Genomic DNA, 20088 nt, shown 5'->3' with positions numbered 1-20088 from the left:
ATCTGTTCTCCAAGCTCTCAAGTCACTAGGGAAATTACTAGGACTTCCTGTGCAGATCAAAGATCAGTAAAGATCACACTCTTTCCATCTGTGGACTTTGTGAAGCCTATCAGAAATTAATATACCAGTGAGTTTATTATTTCTGGCATTAGTGAAATCATATTCACCTCTGCATGCTCTAAATTTGCCCCTAAATCACACATAGAAATGCCCACCCTAAATTGCACATAGAAATGAAATAAAAATTCACAACTGGCTGGATGCCCCTGCAGACCCCTGCTGACTTTATGGTCACTGCCATCTTAGCAGTAGTTGCTCTCATTTAACCCAGCGAGGTGAAAGCTGGATTGAGCCCTGTCCCTGGCTATCTGTGCTCCCAACAGTGGATGAATGAAGAGGGGTTATTGTATGTACAGCAGGTGCCAGGCACATTCTGTGGCACTTTTATTTCCTCTTCTTGAGGAATTCACAGACAAAGTAGATGGTGACTTGGCACTCAGAGTCGTTCCACTCTCCTGTGCTGAGCATTTCCACACAGTCCTCGCGGCCAGCTGGGTCATGAGGCTCCCCTTCCTTCCAGTTACTGTAGTTCTGCAGTGGGCTGTTGTCTGCATACACAAACTGTCCTTCTTTTTCCATGTCGTTCAGCCCAATGAAGGCTCGGAAGAGGCCGCTGTTAGAGATGTAGTCAGCGATCAGGGCGTTGGTTGCCCCATCTTTAGGCATGGCCAGTGTTCCTCCTCTGTCCCTGCAGTGGATCAAGGCTTCTCTGTAATTCTTCTCTTCTTTCACGATGTAATAGAATTTCTCGTCTGTCTCCCTGATACCTGCTATAACTTTAAAGGGGGAAAAAAATTGCTTAATGGCATGTCAACAGATATTGAAGGTGCTTCTGTTCCAATATGACAATGAGATGATTTTTACATTAGAGTTATAAAAGGCAGAGAGGAAAACTGTTTCCACCACTGAATTGGTGATGAATGGTGATGAGGCTGATGCTACTAATGGGACAGACAAGCACCTTGTACACATTAGGATAAGAACTATTCAGTCCTAAGTGGCATGTGTCTCCTGTGACAAGTTATATTTCACGAATATCTAATACTCATCAAATTAAGGAGTGCTAAGTGGTCAAATAGCAATGTCTAACTCTGGATCACTGCCATTGCTTTGCATGTTTTTGAATACAGATTGTGAAAGAGTGCCCTGGGATAGAAACAGAGGGGTATAGATAGCTTTTCAGTCCCTTTCCATGGGGAGGAAAATCAATGGGACTGCTAAAATAAGATTTTAAATACAGCCTGATGTTCAGAGGTGCTGTAGCCACTAAGTGGCATTGACTAGGAAGAAAACTGTGGCTGCTCAGCAGCTTTAAAAGGCAAACTTCTCAACCAGCATATATCCTAGTGAGTGAAGGAGTATGCCTGGGCAGCTGGAAATTGATTGTCTATACTGATGGATTGCTGGAATGGTCCTGAGGAGAGCTTTGGCGTGGGGCAACTAACACTCTCCCAAGCAATTCAGGAGTTACAGGCACAGTTTAGGAGTTAGTAGAGAGATACTCCTGATAATATGGCATTCCCTTTTGTAGGATTTATAATATAGATGAGTGCTGTTCTCTGCTGGTTGCCCACAGTGCCAGAGAACAGTCCCGAACACATTTAATTTACTGATACAGGCCTAGACCTAGAAACAGCGGTAGAGCCTTCTCAAAATCTCTGCTATGCCAGGAAATGCACTTGCTTCCTTTCCGTGGGCACAGTTTGCACTGTCCACCTGACAGCGCTGTCTGCAAGTGTGGCTTCTTATAACCCGTGTCTTTGAGCGTCGGCCGCTTGTTACAGGAAAACTATGCTTGCTCTGAGGGGAGCACTAGGAGCACCGTGTCTGCAGCCTTCCTGTGCTGCAGAAAGATCAAGAGGTCCCTATTGCTTTTCCCGCCTCGCTGGAGCACATTGACACAAAACTTTTTCCTTTCATTGCCCGAGTGGCCGCTGAGCCTGAGCAGATGGACAGTGCAGAAGGGTTAGCAATCCGTGCCTTCTGCTTGTCATGATTCTTTCTGTTGTGCTGTTGATAATTTCTGTATTGTTTTTGCTCTTAGTCATCTGCTGCTTATATCCTTACAAGTGTAAGAGTGTCTCTTTTCGGTATGTTTTCGGAGTGCCTCACACAGTGGGACCCTCCCTCTGGGTCACCCGTGCGTGCTGCCGTAAAGCAGCAATAGTAGAAGAATAGCAATGATAAATGTTAGAGGAGCCAAAAAAATCACATCAAATACATAAGGATCCTTACCGTTTTTTACAAACTTGATGGATGTGTTAAGACGAGCAACATTGATATTCAGTTGTCCAACAACTCTGCGGTATCTTCCACAGTCACAGACCGTGCCTGATGCAATACAAAGGACAGAGGATTTATCTGTTTAGAAGCATTTGTGTGTGCGTGGAGGGTCGTCTGTAGCCCACTTCCAAACCTTCTGAAGACTCGGCCTCCACTTGTGGAGAGCCAGTCTCACCCTGGCCTGCTGGCCATACTTCTGTTGATCAAAGTACTTGATATTTTGGCTCTGCACACTCCCTTGCTAACTGGCTGTCCTGGTTTGGGCTAAATCAGAACTAATTCTGTTTTAGTGCTTTAACTTTTCAGTTAAGTCTCCTCTAACTAACGGCACTTTCTGAAACAGCAGCATGTTTTTCCAGACAGTGACTGCTCCTAGCAGTGATAAGGCCTGATGTTTATAGTTCGTACCAAGGAATGGTATGCAGAGAGGCCCTTGCTTATACTTGTTCTTATGGCGACCAAGGTCGCTGCTAACTCTTGTACTCCGTGTTGGGGTGCCGGGAGTGAAAAGGGTTCCAAGCACATAAAAGGTCGCACCTGCAGGGAGGAGCGAACTGGACAGGTGACCCAAACCTGACCAACAGAGTATTCCATCCCAGATACATCATATTCAGTATAAAGCTGAGAGATCACGAGGGTCTCTCTCTTTTCTTCGATGGCCGACATCTGAGGAGGACTCTGTCTGTTCTTCTGTCATCGATCCCGATCCGTGCAGCCCTGAATCCAGTGCCTGAGTCCAGCTCCTGCATCCCGTCCCTGTCTGCTGCCATGTCCAGCCTGGGACTGCCCCAGTGCCAGCCCTGCGGTGTGGTGGTGACGTATTGTCATCAGGGTGGGGGGAGTTGGGTTCGGTATTGGTTTTGTATATTTTTGTACATATTGTATATATTTCATTATTTCCTTATTCTTATTCTTATCTTTTATTTTATTGTTATTGTTTCATTAAAGCTGTTTTAGTTTTCTTTTCCAAACCGTAAAGTCTCTCTCTGTCTTGTTCTCTCTCTCCTTTTCCCTTTTGGGAGGGGAGAGGGGTTAATAGAGAGCGTCTGTCATTCGTTGGTGGCCGGCCCAGCCTCAAACCATGACACTGGCTTAAGAATCCCTGCTTTTAAAAACGTGGCTAGAAGAGTTTGCCATCTTCTTTCCACTCGTATCAGTGTGGGATTTGCACATCCTCTGCCCCTCTCGTTATCAGTTCCATCTAGCTGCAGAGATGTGTCACAGTGATCACTACAGCATTACATCTGAATGCCAAAGGCTTCCCTTTGTATCTGTAAACAGCACAGGTTCCCCGACCTTCTAATAGAGACCACAGCATCCATGAAATGGGGAACTGCTGCTTTCTCAGTATGCATGGAGGTGGGATTGGCAAAACTTTGGTAGAAGGTTTGTTAGTGAATTGCTGCCTGCAGCTGTGGTACAGCAGTAGTAGTCAGTACCAACTCAAATAATGATTGACTTTCAAGCACTGAAGTCTCAATTATATTTTTGTGGGTAAACTGAAATTTGGCTCGGTATAGGTTTTGTTTGTTCCTCTGTTATTCTCAGGAAGAAAATACGTTGCTGATGGTTTCCCATTAAGAACCAAACTGGCATTGAATATGAAATCTCTTAAAAATGAGCATAACTGTACATTCAAGGTGGGAAAACATTCAAGGTTATTAGGACTGAGAAGAACTTTCTGGGTCATCAGATCCAAATTGTCCTCCTGTAAGCAAATGCATTGCACTCATTTGAGAGAGATTATGCTCTATCTAAAATCACTTATTTTTCATCCCCATACACCTATTATGAAACTCGTAAAGGACTTAATTCCTTTGGTATTCAGAAACTTCCTTCTAGTTTCTGTTATAAAGGTACTGCTGGCCTGTCTATGTGTTAGTTTTTATGATATCACACATTGCCCATTAATTTAGGTAATTCTTCTCCATATTTTGTGTATGTTGGTATATTCATAGGCATCAGTCGTGTCCCTACCCAAGCCTTCATTTTGCTAAAGAAAACTTTTTCAGTCTCTTCCTGTTTTTGTCTATTCTCAAGTTTTTCCATGAGCCTCAAAATTTTATGGAACGCCAGACAAACCAACCCTGAAATCAAAGATGCTGCAGACTTGACCATTCTGCAGAGAAGGATGCATAGCATACCTGCTTTTCCCTTTTTTCCAGAAACCCCTGCTAAGCCTTTGGCTCCTTTGTCACCTGATGAAAGAGGAAAATACATTCTCAGATCTCAGACAGTACAATGTCAGGGGAGTGTATTTGAAAAACCTGTATAATAATATATTAACAGTGTGCTTCTGATAGGAAGCCCTAATGTACTGTACTGGCAGATGTGCCAAGTCAAACAAACCATGATTAATTCTGGTGTATGGAAATAAGGAGAACCCTTTAATAGCTAACTCACTGATAACACAGGCATCTTGTGTGCTGCTGGTTCCTGGTACCACTTACTTTTTAAATATAAACTGCAAAATGATCCTGAGAGGCTGAAAGCACTCGAGAAATCTGTGAGGTAAGAGCTGGGTTCTCTCATTGCCTTGCAGAACAGAGCCCTTCTGTTCTGTACTGAACCCTTCAGTAGCTCCGTGATGGGATGAGGGACCAGATGAGGCTGGTGTGCACTACAGCCACTGAATTCATGTGTGCAACAGATTCCGTGTGTGGGCAGCAGTTAGCACCTGCACGAAATGAGGTCAGTAAGGAGCAGCATTTAATTTCAGATACAGTTCATGGAAATGTGGTTTATTTTCATTCGACTGCTTTCCTTCTCCTCTGGAAATCATAAAAATGGTGGAAATACTTCTCCAAATGTGGTGCTACAATGTAAGCGGAGGTGACTAGCTTTTAAAAAAATCTCCTATATAATTTGGATCAGGAACAGTTGGCCTTTAGCTGAAATTCATGTCAGCTCTTCTTTTATGAATTAAAACCTTCAGAGGTCAAAAAATACTAATGCTTGCTCTGCCTTGTTGATGGCTGTATTTTGATGTGCTTTTTCCTTTGTATGATTGTGGGTTTTTAAAAGAAATTAGGAGTTGGCTGTCATTTTAATTAGCATTGCTTGACACTGCACACTTACAAGCTGAAATTTCAGGGCAGCTTCATTAAGAACTTGAATGTTTAATGGTAGATTTAAACAGTGACTTAGTGACCTTTGCTTCTGCAAATAAAGAAAATGAGAAAAACTAGAAGGGGACAGTAAATTGTACATTCAGGTTGAGAGAGAGCTTGATTTAAAGGCTCAGAGCATTGGTTTACTTACAGATAAAGATAAGGAATTTGTGAGATTCTTAAATTCTAGTCCCCTTGGTGATTGAAAACATCTTGGGAGATGACTATCTGTGTTTTCAGTTGTCTAGGTACTTCTGAAAATTAGTCCCTCGGGCCAGATTCTTTTGTTCTTCTCTGATACTGAGGCTGGCTAGAGGCCATCAAAGGTTTATTAAAAACATTGGCTTGAGAAGCTCCCCGGAGAGACTGTTCCACCCACTCACCCGCATGCCTGGGTTGATGTGCTGCTTGGAGACCACAGAGTTCCTCTGGGGATGGTGGAGTCCCTGCTAAGCTTTCAAGGCAGGTCTCCTTGTGGCAGGTGGCAGAAGTATTATTCCTTCTTAAGTAGCTCTTTAGGAATACTGGAAAGGAAAGCCTGAGCCTCTCCTCCAATGACTAGAGAGTGTAATTTAATTAAATTATTGTCCAGGTGGGCTTGGAGTCTACCTTGATTTGCAAGTAGTTGTCATCCCTGGTTACACGAGTGCTTTGTTAAAACTCTAAAAATCCTTTCCTTACCGAGCTGTCCTGTGCATTGCTTGCTCACGTGTCCCACGGCAGTGCAAGTGACAAGGTGTGGCATCCTGAGCAGAGGCAGAATATTGACTTGGGCCTTCAGTGTCCAAAGCAGAGGCACAAATTTGGCTTTCTCTTTCAGAGCGTTCAGAAGATTTACTTCACAAGGGCAGGATTTGTCCCTTCCTCTTTTACCATCAAAGAGGATTGATTTATTAACTCATAAGGCAAATTATTTTAGCCAAGAAAATCAGATATATTGCACACGGGAAATAAAACTAGAATATCTCAGTTAGCTCTCGTCACCAATCTTTATGCATAACTTTATTTGGAGAGCATTGGTCACAGCTGTTATTTGATATTACTTCATACCTGGAACTCTCACAAAACACATATTTACCTTGAGGGAAAAAAACAAGAAAATTCCCAGACCAGAGCTTACCCTTTCCACCAATTGGACCGATTTTCCCAAGCATTCCCTGGTCACCAACGTCCCCCACAGGTCCTTTGTTTCCTAAGAGAAGAAATAAAGAGAAAAAGAGTATGGATGGTTTCTGTCGTTTCTTTCTCAAGGCACTATTTAGGTCTTTACTGCTGCTATTTTTCCTGAGCCTGGCCAGTCTGCATGTGTGGCAAAGTCGAAATGAGTGAAGCCCCAAGGATGGCTAGAGGAGGACAGTACGGATCTCTGCTACTGTAGGCTACAACAGTGGGACATTGCAAGGCACCTTAGTAGAACTGCCTGTTCAAATATCCAGAAATGTCATGTTTTCTTACAGAAAATACAAACTTAAACTGCTAGTGAGTATTCAAATATTGATTTTACTTCACAGCCAAACCAGGTTTCATTTGGGTTTTTTATTCTCCACCCCAGACAAAAGCCTTTCCTTCTTCCTTGAGGTAAATTCCTCGTGGCTTTGCTGGGAATCCTTCTCAAAGCACGACTGCAAATAGGGAGCTACTAGTTTTGCTGTATGTGCTTTCCCAGTCCTCAGAGCACCAAAATAATGGATGCCTTTTTAGGTGATTAATAGCCTAAGTTCTAAAATAGCTGGCTAATGGTGACAGCCCAACTTAGGGAATCTCAGTTTGCACACTGAATTTAGCATCACTAAAATGCTTTGTAAATGGCTGGTTACCCAATTCCCTTGTATCTTACCTGATGATCTTTTTAAGGTAAGAAGCAAAGACATATGAACACGTTTAAAAATGGGAGAGGTTGTTTTATTAGAACAATAATAACAGGGTGATATTAAAGTTTCTATAAAAGTAAAAACTTTCCTGATTAGTTTTAAACTGTCAAGGAAGAAAGACTGTGGATATGCATTATTGTTAAACTCTTAGTGATGAATTAAGCTTTTGAATTAGAGTATGCAAACAAGGCTGACACCATCACATCTGGTGCCTCCGAATGCTCTGCCCAGCTCACACTGTGGACATGAGATATGTTTAATAGAGCAAAGTCCTGAGACATCTGCAACTCCTTGTTCTCAGCTCAGATGCTGTTTGATCAGAGGAACTTTGTTTCTCAGTGCATGCCTTGCTGCTTTTCTGCAAAACAGAGACAACTGAGACCAAATTTTGTTGAGCATCCTGATGTATTACTGAGAAATAACTCTCAAAATTCAGTTTCAACTAAAGGATCATTTCCGTAAGAGAACAGTAATCTTTCTGATTATACATATGATCTGGATCATGATTATACATATGATCTGGGTCTTCTGGATCGCACTCATGACAGCCACTTGGGAGAGCAGCAGTACATGTACTGGTTTATTACATGTCTCGCGAAATTTATTGCCATGTACAGCTGTCTTACGCGTTGGTAGGAATTGCACCAAGCTCTCTGAGTATTGTTAGTTTCACTGATTAATGTTTTACAGGATTGTGAAATCCACTGGTGCAACAGGAATGAAAAGCATTAAACATCACTGGCCATATGCACCAGTACAGTTGTGTATAATGATATTCATATACCAGTAATAGCCAACAAACTGTCATAAATACCTTTTGGTCCTTTTGGTCCAACCTTTCCTTGTTTGCCCACTTCTCCTCTATCTCCTTTTTCACCTTCATCCCCTTCCAAAAAACAGAAAATAAAGCATCATGGTACATTTTTCTCAGTGCATAAGTGCAACTATACCTCCCCAGAAGTATGGTTCACAGGTTTTTTTCCTACAATTTTTTTTTTGTTTCAGATTGAAGGCACAGTAGCCATTCTCTGGATTTATTTTATTCTCTGGATAAATTTCCACATTTATTCTCTGGATAAATGTCCAGAGAAAAGCTGATGATACTGACCGTCATTAGGAAAAGCTTTTTTTCAAAAAACCTTGCCCTTTTGGAGAGGCTACTCCAACATGAGAATTATACAACATCAATTTCTAGTCCTACCCTTTAAGCCCTATTAGCTATAAAGCAGATACATAAGCCAGTCTTTCTCTGTTGGGAAACCTGTACACATGGAAGAACTGCTAGGGGTGGCAATAGGAATTTACTAATTGTTCCTAGTGACTCTGTTCGTAGTGACTCTGTGTTCAAGGTATGCAGATGCTTTTGGAATGGGAAGAATGTAAATATGTTGAAATAGATCTTAACATAGACCTTAGCGCTTAGTATGGCAGAAATCTTGCCTTCAGGTTTTGACAGGTGACATTTATATGTTGATATGAAAATACGTGTTTTGCAATTACTCCAATGCTTTATTTTGAAAATGTCACACACCGAGCAAGAGGTAAAGTCATTGCATTTATCGCAGTAGTGCAGAGATTTCTCCAAATGAGATCAAGACCCTATTACACAGGCTCCTGTATAGTACTGTGTAAGTACTCTTGCTATTGTAAGAGACAGGCTCTCACTGAGCAGCTCACAGTCTAAAGGCGAAAGACAGCAATAAGCGGGAAAGAAATGTTATCTCCTTCCTTAGGTAGCATACAATTTCACTTCACAATATGCAGGAAATTGGAGGCACGACTAGAGTTGAATTTTTTACTCTTCTACTTCTTAGTTTTGAGCCAAATATCAAGAACATCTTTCCTCTTTATTTTTGTTCAGACAAATGCTGAAGGGGGACAACCCCTGCACCCCTTTGCGCCAAACCACCAGCACTGAACACAGGCAGCCTTCCAAAGCCTCTCCTCCGTCCCCTACCCTTGTCTGCAAGAAGCCTTTCCGTGCGGTGGGAAGCAGTGCCACAGCCTGTTGGCCAAGCCAGGATTTTGTCAGCAAAACAGGACAGAACAGCGTTACGTGACGAGAACAATAACCTGTCTCAGTGAGGATGGTGCCTCCAGCCCTGGCAGAAGGTGTTCAGGGAACTGGGTGCGCTGAGGGTGACTATGACCCCAGCAGCCACTTCCAGCCTCTCACGAGCAGTGGTTTAAGGGCTTGCCTGAGCCAAGCACTTCATCCAGACCAGTCATGAACAGCCACTATTTCCCTGCACAAATTAGTCTTGTGCCTTTTAAACCAATTTATATTTTTGGCCCCTGTAATAAATATCCTGTGTCAAAGAGGTCAATGATTTAATTATGTGCTGAGGGACAAAGTAGCTTCCCATGGTTGCTTTAAGACTGATGGTTTTCGTTTCATTGGCTCTCATTTTCTGAAAAATACTGCCCACTCATTCCTGATTTACCTTCTCCTACTTCTGTAGCCATAGGTAACATATCACGGGCTGTTGTGTGGGGTGATGACAGCTGAGAAGTGGTGCATATTAATTGCAGCATATAAAATGTAGAGTTAGATGTTTGGCTCCTTTCCATGTCAGTTATGTGGACTGGGCTGAGTCTGTCCCTGTATGCCGAAAAAAACTTCAGTGTTGGGACTCTCTTGTGAAGGGCAGACTCACCCCATCAGTCAGGATGCCCTCTGGGGGGATGGTCAGTGGTCCAAGCTGAGGAAGATAAAAGGCTGAACTTCTGTCCACATTAGAGGGAGGAAGCATTTGCTAGAGGGACAGACAAGGAGGAAACAACGTGGTGTGTTTTCTGGCTCACTCAGGTGCTTTGTTTTTAACACCAGCTACAGAACAACGTAGGAAGGGAAAAGGCTATGAACAGCTAGCAATAGAAATTTTAAACATCTCTGTTGTCACTTGTTTTTAAAAAATACCAGAAAAGTCGGTATGTATTTCCAAAAGCCAAGCTCCTTAAACATCTAGTTGAAGCTGTGGGTCTGAGCCTGGAGCTGATGGAAGGATGGCTGCTTGTACTGGGTTCTTGTCTAGAGATCGTCTAACAGCAGAGCCAGAGAATATACAGTTTAATTTTGCTGTTGACCTCAGTGCCAACAACATTTACAACTAAGAAACCAAGAATTTGTCCTTGAGAGAACTGTAAAAGTCACTTCTTAGTAGTCAGAAATTCAGAAAAGATTCCCAGAGGCTGACAAAGGGCTTGTGAAATGAAATTCCAGGAGAAGGTTAAGAGCAGATCTGATCCTGGTCTGCAAACACATACAAGGGGGAGAAATGTGAGGTAACAGAAAGGAAGCAGGGTGTGATTCAAAGGCTGGAAAAGCTGGATGAATCCTGACTAGAAATGCAACATGGGAATGTTGAACAAATAGACCATGCTCTCCAGAAGGGGAGGGAGAAGTAGGAGGCTCTTCATGTCCAACCTTTTCCTGTGCAATTAATTCCTTTATGTCAGATCACTGTAACTCTGGGTCTGGTGTAGAAACTGCTGAGGGAGTTTTTTTGGCCTGTGTCACACAGGAGAGCAAAGCAGGTTCCTGCTGACCTTCCAAATCAGGGGACCGCCCGTCACCCTGGCAGTCTTCATCACCTCTCTCAGGCCAGCTAGTTACATTCCCCATGGCTTGCAGACTGCTCTGTTGGGTTAAAGGCTCTAGAGAGACTGTTGTTTTCTGCAGAAGGAAGACCTCTGTGTGAGAAAGATGCTTTTTTTTTTTTTTTTTTTTTTTTTTGGTGAGAAACATTGCTTAGACAGTTAATCTTAGAAATAGAGCCCAGGAAAGAAAGTCAATACACCAGTGGAGAAGCTGTGATTACTTTCTGAAGGTGTTTTCTTCCAATCTCAGTTTCAACATTTTGAGCCACTAAAAGCTGCAGTGTTTTTTTCTGAGACTTTGGAGCAAGCTTTTCACACACAGGGCTGCTGGAGATGAAGCTAGGTTGCCCTGTGTGGGCCATCAGACTGAGAGCCAACAAATGAAAGGGGTAAAAGGTGTGAGAAAGTTTGTTCTGAAGATTTTGAGAAATTAAGGAGTGTCTCAACTTTTATTGCTAATACCTCATGTAGTCCCAATTTTTCCTCATGCCTCTAAAAACCGAAGGGAGAGGGAAGTAAGGTCTATCATCTGTTTCATATTGGCACAAAGCAGCCTACCACACTCTGACTTAGTTTCCCTACCTAGAGAAATGGGAAGAATAATAATTTGCTTATCTGTAAGGGAGGGAAATACTGCTTTTCTCCCCATATTGCATCTGAGAATGGGTAGGCCATTACAAAGCAAGGGTAGAAGCAAAGAGTATTAATTAGTGGTATCATCTCATCGTTAACACTGGATTAAGCCCAGTGCTTGATAATATGGTGTTATAATTGTAAATGCATTGTGTCCGCCTTTAGCTGTTGTGTGCCGTGATCCCAAATTTTGGCAAGAAACGTGAACTCTTAGGTTATGCTCCCCCCTTGTGTCAGCGCTATGATTTGCAACTAGGTAAGAGGGATTGTGAGAAGTCGGTTGACTGTTTTGGGCAGGGGTTGAGTTGGCGTCGTTTCTGATTTGTAAGTACCCCTCCGTTTCCTCTGGGACTTCATGTGGACATGCCATCCCACTGTATTAGCCACCTTTTTGTAATCTACCAGAAAAAAAAATCTAAGTCCTGCCAGTATCCTGGACTGGGCTTTTGAATTTTGTACTACTGTGCTTTGTGCAACATGAGTTTTCTCACAGAAAAGAACTCCTCTGATGCCTCACCTCTTACGCTTGTAGTCTATACCCAGAGGTTACCCACTCCTTTGTGCTGCTTTATACTTGAGGCAGTGTCAGGTTAAGTTTTAACCTAATTAGCAGATTTTTCACCTTAAAACTGTGCTTGCAAGGATTTCAGATAATGCACTGCATTGGCATCTGAAGCATGGGTGAAGCACATGGGTGAAGCACTTGAAACATGGGTAGGCCAGTAGCTGAAGCAAGACCGTTTCTCAACTTGTTAGTATTTCCTCAAGCTGATTCACTTCTTCTGTGCCACAGATTTAAAATACTAGACTATTAAAGTGAACACATGGAACAATAAATTACTAGACTCTTCCAGCTTGGGACTGTGCAAGACAGAAGGAAAGCAGAAGCCATCAGCAGTAAATTGCTTTTGCAGCCTTTAGAAAATTTTAATTGTAATTGAGATGGAATCCAAGTCCTTCCTTCTCCTATAAACAAGCTCAGAAAAATGCTGAAGGCCTAATAATCAGCACGATTTTTAGGCAGTTGAAAGAGTCTCTGCCTCTTTAGGAGTTTCACTAAATAACACAATGTTGAGAGGTTACATTTGGTAAGGATTTAATTAGTAAGGATTTACTGACCTTCAAATGTCTTAGTTTCCCTGCTGAATATTTTGTAGGCAATTTATCGGGTTTGTATTCACGAATGGAGGAAGTTTTCAGGTTAAATTGTTCACATATGTTTAGTGACTCCCCAAGTCTTGTGATCAAGGGCTGACCCTGGTTCTTGGAGAATCAGGTTGTAATCCCTGGGGATTATGGAGCCCACACGTATCTGCAGACGCAGCCCTGCATCAGGGTGAGAGGACGTGTGCAAGAGTCCTAAAGAATAAAGCCGAGAGGAGACTCCTAGCAGGGCTAGGAGTGCATGTGTCTCTCTGGGAGCAAGTAGCATCCAGCCTTTTCACTCAGAGCTCTGCTGACAGACTCCCTGGGTCCATGCAGGGTTTTACTGAGACACTTCACCAGGTCTGCTGGCAAGTCATGGCCCCAGGTCAGCTCCAGTTCCTGTCTCCTGACCAAAAATACTGCAGAAACGTTAATTCTCGCTAAGCCTCTCTCCTGCAGTGAATCAATTAAATTGTTTCCTCTGAAGCGAAAGAAGGGCAAAGACCCTTGGCGGTAGTGACCCCTCCCAACAGGCAGTATGGGTGGGACTGTCCCAAGTTTAGCTCCCTGCACTCTGTACTTTACCACTACCCCTGCAGGATTAGCACGCACACACAGTCCCATATAGCTTCCTCCACACTCCAGGGCATACCCACCCTTTCAAACGAAAGAAAAACAACTTTTGCTGGGCCACACAGCAATTGTCCTCCTATATCAGATACTCTGAATCAAAAAAAGTCCAGCACTGGCCAAAAAGTCCTTGAAATGCTGTGGGGGCATGACTGATTTGCTGTGAGGGGGAAGGGATGGTTAACCTTGATTAGTATGGGCATGGCTGCTTTGCACTGCTTGCCTTGGGTGCATTTAACATTTCTAGGCATAGGCAGTGTCCCACCACAAAGGCTTTGTATGGAATCTGTTGCACCGTTTTACCCTCTGATCATGCATGACACAGTTCTGCTGAGCTCCATGTTTCATGCTCGTGGTCCCAACTGAGGTGGCATAGGGACCCTCCACAGACAGAGTGTGAAGAGTACAGGTCATTTCTGCCTGTCCTGAGCATTAACCTAAAGGGACAAGGAGATTTGCATAATTCTGAAGCCATAAGACCCCTCCAGGAACAACTGAATGCCTTGCCCTCCTGGAAGAGCCTCGCAGGTAGCCACAGGATTAGCTCTCAGTTCAGTCTGCAGCCTACAGACACTGCGGGACCCTGAGCACAGTGAACCTTTGCAGCGCTTGTGGATGAAAAATCTCTATTGAGAGGTTTTGTCACCAGAGGGAGTCACAGACTCCAAGAAATAAGCAAAGACAGCCCGGTTTGTCTTTCCAGTGTACAAGCACGTCACAGCTATGTCAGTGGAAAGCCTCAAGACAGCCTCTAATTGCACTTTCTTTTACATCTTTAGTGTCTTTGGGATCCTTAGCAAATTTCTCATAGCAGTGGGGATTCTTGCTTTCAAGCTATACATGGCTAGCAAGGACAGGATTTCTTGACATCTTCTGCCTGTCTAACACAATGTTCTCTTCTCTGTCCTTCCTCCTCCCTTCAGCCCCCAGCACTGGCCTGCATCCCCCCCTCCCCTCTGCCTGATGTTGAGCACTATTCTGACCCTGTGTTGAAGGAATTCAGCTCACTAAACAGAGGAATATCAATGAAGCTAATAATACACATTTTTAGCAAGTGAGCTGGATCAGCTCAGTGAAAATGATGAATGACCTGAGCCAGCACAAGGTGAAGGTAGGACCACATGGTTGGAGTGGGGGAAGAAGAAAGATGTTTGGCCTCCCTTTTTGACAGAAAACCTGACAGATGAGTGCAGCTATACTGTGCAACTGCACCCATAGCCACTCTCCCAGGTGTTCTACAAGAACATGCAAGGCCCCCACAGATTCCACTGTGAGAAATACAGCATTTTGCTCACAAGTCCTTGGACTTGCCTTTTTTTCACTCAGCTCCAAAATAGATAACAGGGACCCCTCCCTCCCTAGTGAAACAGAAAGAATCTTCAAGAATAAACTGGGTTCTCTGCTCGCTTTTCTGCTTTCCACTTACAAACATTCACTAACTTCAGTGGAAATACCCTCTTCTCCTATTGCATTGCATGAGCCAGACCCAAGCCTTCAGAAGGCTCAGTGAAGCTCTGCTGACTTATATTATTTGACAGTGTCAGCCTTTGTGCATGACTGGAACATACAGTATTTCTTTAATAACACAGAAATAATTTAAATCATTCCTGATTCTCTTTGCACTTGGTCTGCCCAATTTAATTTTCCTAGACTATTCCCCTGCCATTCTGACATGATGTTAGAGACCCATGGATTACAGTGCATTCAGTGAGGAACGAGACTGACATTGGTAAGAAATACAAACCAAATATCTTTTGAATTTATGTATTTAAGTCTCCACATACATGCTTTGTAGCTCAGGCTGATAAACTTCAGAAACTTAGCATATGCTAACACGAGGACATCTAAAGGACATGAAAAATAGAGTTATGTGTTGAAATTAAAGGGCTCTTCAGATCAAATGTGAGGCGCTAAGAGGAAAGTTTAGTTATAGGTTTGAACAACCTATAGGATGTGGTAAAGCATTTTATATTTTTGGAAGGAAATGTGGATAACAGCGTATCTGGTTTCTAAGACAGTTTGAGATTTTCCAGGAGTGGAATTGCGTAAATGCAATTAAAGCTGAAAGATGGACAGCTATACTGGAGACCACAGTAAATGCTATTTTGAGGCATCAGCCAATGTCATAGAGTTTATAAGCACAATTTGTCAGGAATAATAATAAGGAAACGTTCTACATCTAAATTGCTATGGGAAACTCCCGGTACTCTTCAGATTTCATCTCATTCCAGTTTCTCAATCTGGAACTGATTCAAGACCTTTGAAGTTCCTGTGTCTGGATTTCAAAGGAAATGAGCTGGGACCTGGGGCAGATAGCAAGATCTAGAGCCAGTCTTCTGAAGCACTGAACTCCCATGAATCCACATGAAATCGGCTTCCACAGAGCCAGCCCCTGCCCCACTCTTCTCGCCCTGCTCATGCTTTTAATGGGAGTTTAGGAGTCAAAGTTTTGGGCCCTCTGCATATTTCTGCCCTTATGTTGTTTCTTATTGATTTACTCAGACCAGGTCAGATCCCACCTCATCTACGTCAAGAGCCAACTTACTTAAAACTTCCTTTGCAGGTTAGACAAAACCTTGCAGTCTCCAAGCGAGAGCAGGCCAGAAGGATGGACAGAGCCAGGACACCGCTTGAAGGCAGAGGCCAGGGAGCAGGGCCTGGTGTCTCTGCCACTGCCAGGGCATGGACCAACAGCCGATGCTTTTGCTCTCGCTGCATTAGCTGCTGCCTCCCCACAGTCCCAGGTCCTCTCTCGGCAGCAGCAACAGCCACCCTCCTTGCAGGCCTGGAAGGCTGGGAAGTAGGCAATAGGGCTGTGACTAATTTTGCTAGGCCAAGCACTTGGCTGCCCTGGGAAATTGGTTGTTTTGTTTATGCTTGATCTCATTCTCTTTGGACTCAAGATGTTGATGGAGTACAGAACTTCACCTTTATTGCCCTAGTTACTCAGCTGTGGATCAGCGTTACCTAATATAAGTTTTCAGAGGTCCTGTGCCACAGCAGTCCAGCTAAGACCCAGTTGTTCCTAAACATCTCAGATCAAACACCAAAAATCACTAGTTACGAAGAGTGAAAATCTGTTTTGGTCCAAAGCACATATTTTTTTCTTTTTTTTTTTTTGTTTCCTAGGTTATTTCAATGAGGGTCCTAGAAAATGCCTCACACATTTGTATTTTTAACTGCTATACAAGCCAGCTTGCTGTGTACCTCAGGAGGTTTTTCAGGAAGGCAGAACATGACGGCCATTACACTAGGGCTATGTTCATTAAAAATAACCCCTCTTTTTGAGAAGAGACCTGAGCATTGCCTAGAAAACGAAACTGGGAAAGGAGTGCCAGCTTTTGCTTTTCTGTTACTTTTTTTCTCTTTTTCTGGAGTGCCTGCTTAGAAAATTTCTTTGCGTAGACAAACAGACTTCAACTTTCATTTGCTTGCGCCAGCGATGGAAAAGCAGCAGATAGGTGGAGGGGACTGCAAGGCGCCTGGTTTGCATCACGCAGAACCACCAGAGGTCAGACTTAAACTCCTGATCCTTTCTAATGCCGAGCAGTTTAATTCAGACTGACTTCTATCATTGCAGCAGAAAGTGCAAAAAGCTTACAGGACATGTACTGCATTCCTTCTGTTCCTGAGTGACTCTTCCAGAGTAATTTCTAGCTCTTTGTGTTATACACAAAGGCCTCTGGTTTTGCATCATGCTTTTTGGGAGCTGGCAGGACCGTCACAACTGGTTTGAAGAGTTTCCTGATAATCAGCCTGGAAATACCCTTTCTTTTCATCCCATCACTCATATCATACTTCTCTTGTGACATCTCAGGTATGAGCATAACAAAGACTACATTTTTGAAGGGGAAGAATTTGGCTTGCACAAAGTGACTTGGACGAGTTACCTGTGGCTTGTACAAAAAGTGGCCGATTTTCACGACACTTAATGACCCTTTCTGAACAGGTGATTTTCAGGCTGAGCACGCAGAGAGGTTGGGTGCTTGCTCCTGTAGCAACTGTGAATGCCTAGGTGAAGTGAGTAATGCAACCTCCAACAATGCAAGAAATAAAGGATTGTAAATTCTGACCCTCTCCAGAGAACCTCACTTCTCCCTCAGCTTTCTCCTCTCCATTGTGCTGTGTGGTAGGAACAGCAGTATTGCTGCTGCTGCATAGCACCAGGGACCATCCCACTTGTAGCCCACAGACTGGATCTAGCCTACAGGACAATTTGTGCCTTGCACTGGGATAGGTAAGGTGGCACAGTGTAGGAAGTCTCACAGCTATTGAATACCTTTTAATTCCTTGCAGTTCTAGTTGCTTTGGCCCAATAGACATGTTCATATGAAAGGAGAAAGTTGCCACAACAGGAATCTGGCCTGTGGTGGTAGAAAAAGCTGGCTAACGTACTGTGCTAGCTCAGCACCTCTGTCTTGTGGGAGCACCACTGTGTTCTACCATAGCCGAAGATGCTGAGCAGAGGGAGGTGAGGGGGTGAAACTTGTGCAGGGTGGGTTTTGACCCATTTTTGGGAGAATGGTGGGCAAAGGGGCGCAACAGATGTAACACAGAAAATAAAACAGCAACAAAAGTCAGAGGCTTGTCTATTGTTAGGGTTAAAGTTTGAGCAGCAAAGTATTGCCTGTGGCTGTGGTGTGGTCATAGGCTGGGGATCATGTGCTCTGAGTCCATAGACATAAGATGGATAGAGGAAAACTGGCAGCAGGGCAGACTTTCTTCTGCCATATTAGGTCAGAATGCTTCATCCTTGACTACAAGGGATGCCTGAGGAGTAACAGGGTAGTTCACACACACAGCCCGCTCAGTCTTTAATTGCCCAGCTGACTGGCAGTCAAAACAACCAGTGCCATTGAGAGCTGCTTGTAACTGTCCTGGATAAGCTCAGCTCTGGTAGGAACTGAAATTAGTCTATAGGATCATATCACATAGCCTGCAAAATTTATTTGATGACCTGCAATGGATGCGAGCCAGTAATTTGGAGATGATTTACTCGATACTCCTTTTACCAATCATGGATCTTGGGCATGTTAATCTAATTTTAAAGTAGTAGTGAGGACTGTGCCAATATGCTATTTGGCTCCTCTTGTGTCTTGGTGTCAGCCAGGAGGCAGCAGGACTGGTAATGACTACATCCTGGCTTTCTCCGTATCACGCTTGAAAAGATCCATAATATCTAACCTTTAAATGCTCCCTATACAAGCTAGACCACAAAAACAAGCTGGAGTCCCAGCTACTCTCGTGTTGTCACCAGACCACTTCATTAGCCTTGTGACTTCTTAAACACAATTCTGTCAAACTTTGTTCTCCAGCCTGCCATTATTCAGATACTAACTAAACAAACTCCCACTCGCTCCCCTGAGGATCATTACATCTCTCTGCATTTATGCTGTGGCAGCAAAAGTTTAAGCTTGGATTGTAATCATAAAGAAATTAACTTGCTGATTAAAAATGGTCCTTTAAGCCACATGCATTTGAATAATCCATCATAAAAACAAATGAGTCTGTAGCAGTGCTTTGGACTTGATAATCTTTTTTCTGCTTAAAATTTCAATCAGTTGAATTTTTTTCTCTCAGTCTGTAGCCTATAGAAAAATACAATGAATTAGTAAAAAGAAAACGATAGTTCAAACTGTAATAGCTGTGGTGTGGAATATATATTTTAGATCTGTCACTGCAAGATAGATTTGTACGTCATGGACCTAATTTTTGGCTGAGATAGATACCCTCCAGGCAATTCCATTGACGTTAGTTGTGTTACACAAAAAGTGAGTTAATGTAGAAAATGTGGTTTCAGATATTTACAGTGTTTTGAAGATAAAAGACCTGCAGATGCCAGAGCTGATCTAGTTCTTGTTGAAATCTGTAGTGAAGGTCCTGTTTAATTCAACAAGAGCTGCTGGATCAGGTCTGAAGAATGCAGCAGAGCTGTGCTTACAAGTAAACATTGGAAATAATGACAGTTCATTTTTGCATCTCTCTCTCTACCTGTAGGTGCAAAGTGAACCATTAACAGTTCACAATAGGTGCCTAGTTTTAGACAAAGTCACTCAATTTGTGGCTGCTAGCTGTACTGTTTGTGTGATGAATGCAAGAAGTAAAAGAAGATCTATGTGGCTGGAGAAAGATGCAGAAGGACACCTCTGACTTATATGAGAATATGTGACACTATTCCTGAAACTAAAGAAAAGCAAATTCAAATCTTCTAGCTTCACCACTTTCCCCCATCACAGTTCCACTTTCCTAGAGGTTTGTACAGTCCGCAGTAACTCATATCTTTCATCCCCAGCCCATGCCAAAAGCCCTCCATTTCTCTATTTTTAAACATCAGCCTTTACCAGTACTGGTCTCAGCATTAGCAACCTGATATTCCTCACCTTTTGGTCCAGGTAAAATTGTGTGTGTCGAGCAGACATCTGTTGTAGGTCGATTGTCAACATCAAAACCAAAAATCTGAACTTGGAAGACAAAAAGCACTACTAGGGTCCCGTATTTCCTTAGCTGTTGTTCTTTCTTGCTGCTCATCCTTGCAGCTTCTCAGGAAATGCCTTTCGTTGTTACAGTCTTAACAAATGCAGCTGACTCAAAAATAAATGCTCCACTAACTGAAGCAGTGCAAAGATTGGGAGCTACATGCAAGAACAGCTAAATAAAGTGAAGAAAGGAGTTTGACGATACTGTAGTTATTTCTGTCCTGCGCATTATCCAGGATATTTATTTAACACTGACAGCTGTTTATTCCAATTTATCTC

The 20088-nt window shown here is 43.1% G+C and overlaps 1 protein-coding gene across 1 annotated transcript; it reads right to left on the bottom strand.

The window, feature by feature from the left end:
* Window positions 1-444: 444 nt before the first annotated feature.
* Window positions 445-19861, bottom strand: COLEC10 (collectin subfamily member 10). The gene is made up of 6 exons (XM_086465347.1): window positions 19714-19861; window positions 8139-8210; window positions 6574-6645; window positions 4488-4541; window positions 2296-2391; window positions 445-836 (listed from the first exon to the last, which is right to left on the bottom strand). The coding sequence occupies exons 1-6, from the start codon at window positions 19859-19861 to the stop codon at window positions 445-447; spliced, it is 834 nt and encodes a 277-aa protein (XP_086321473.1).
* Window positions 19862-20088: the final 227 nt, after the last annotated feature.

Source organism: Leptosomus discolor, chromosome 5 (assembly GCF_034619465.1).
Source record: "Leptosomus discolor isolate bLepDis1 chromosome 5, bLepDis1.hap2, whole genome shotgun sequence".
NCBI classification, from domain to species: domain Eukaryota; kingdom Metazoa; phylum Chordata; class Aves; order Leptosomiformes; family Leptosomidae; genus Leptosomus; species Leptosomus discolor.
This window is presented reverse-complemented; position numbering and strand designations above follow the sequence as displayed.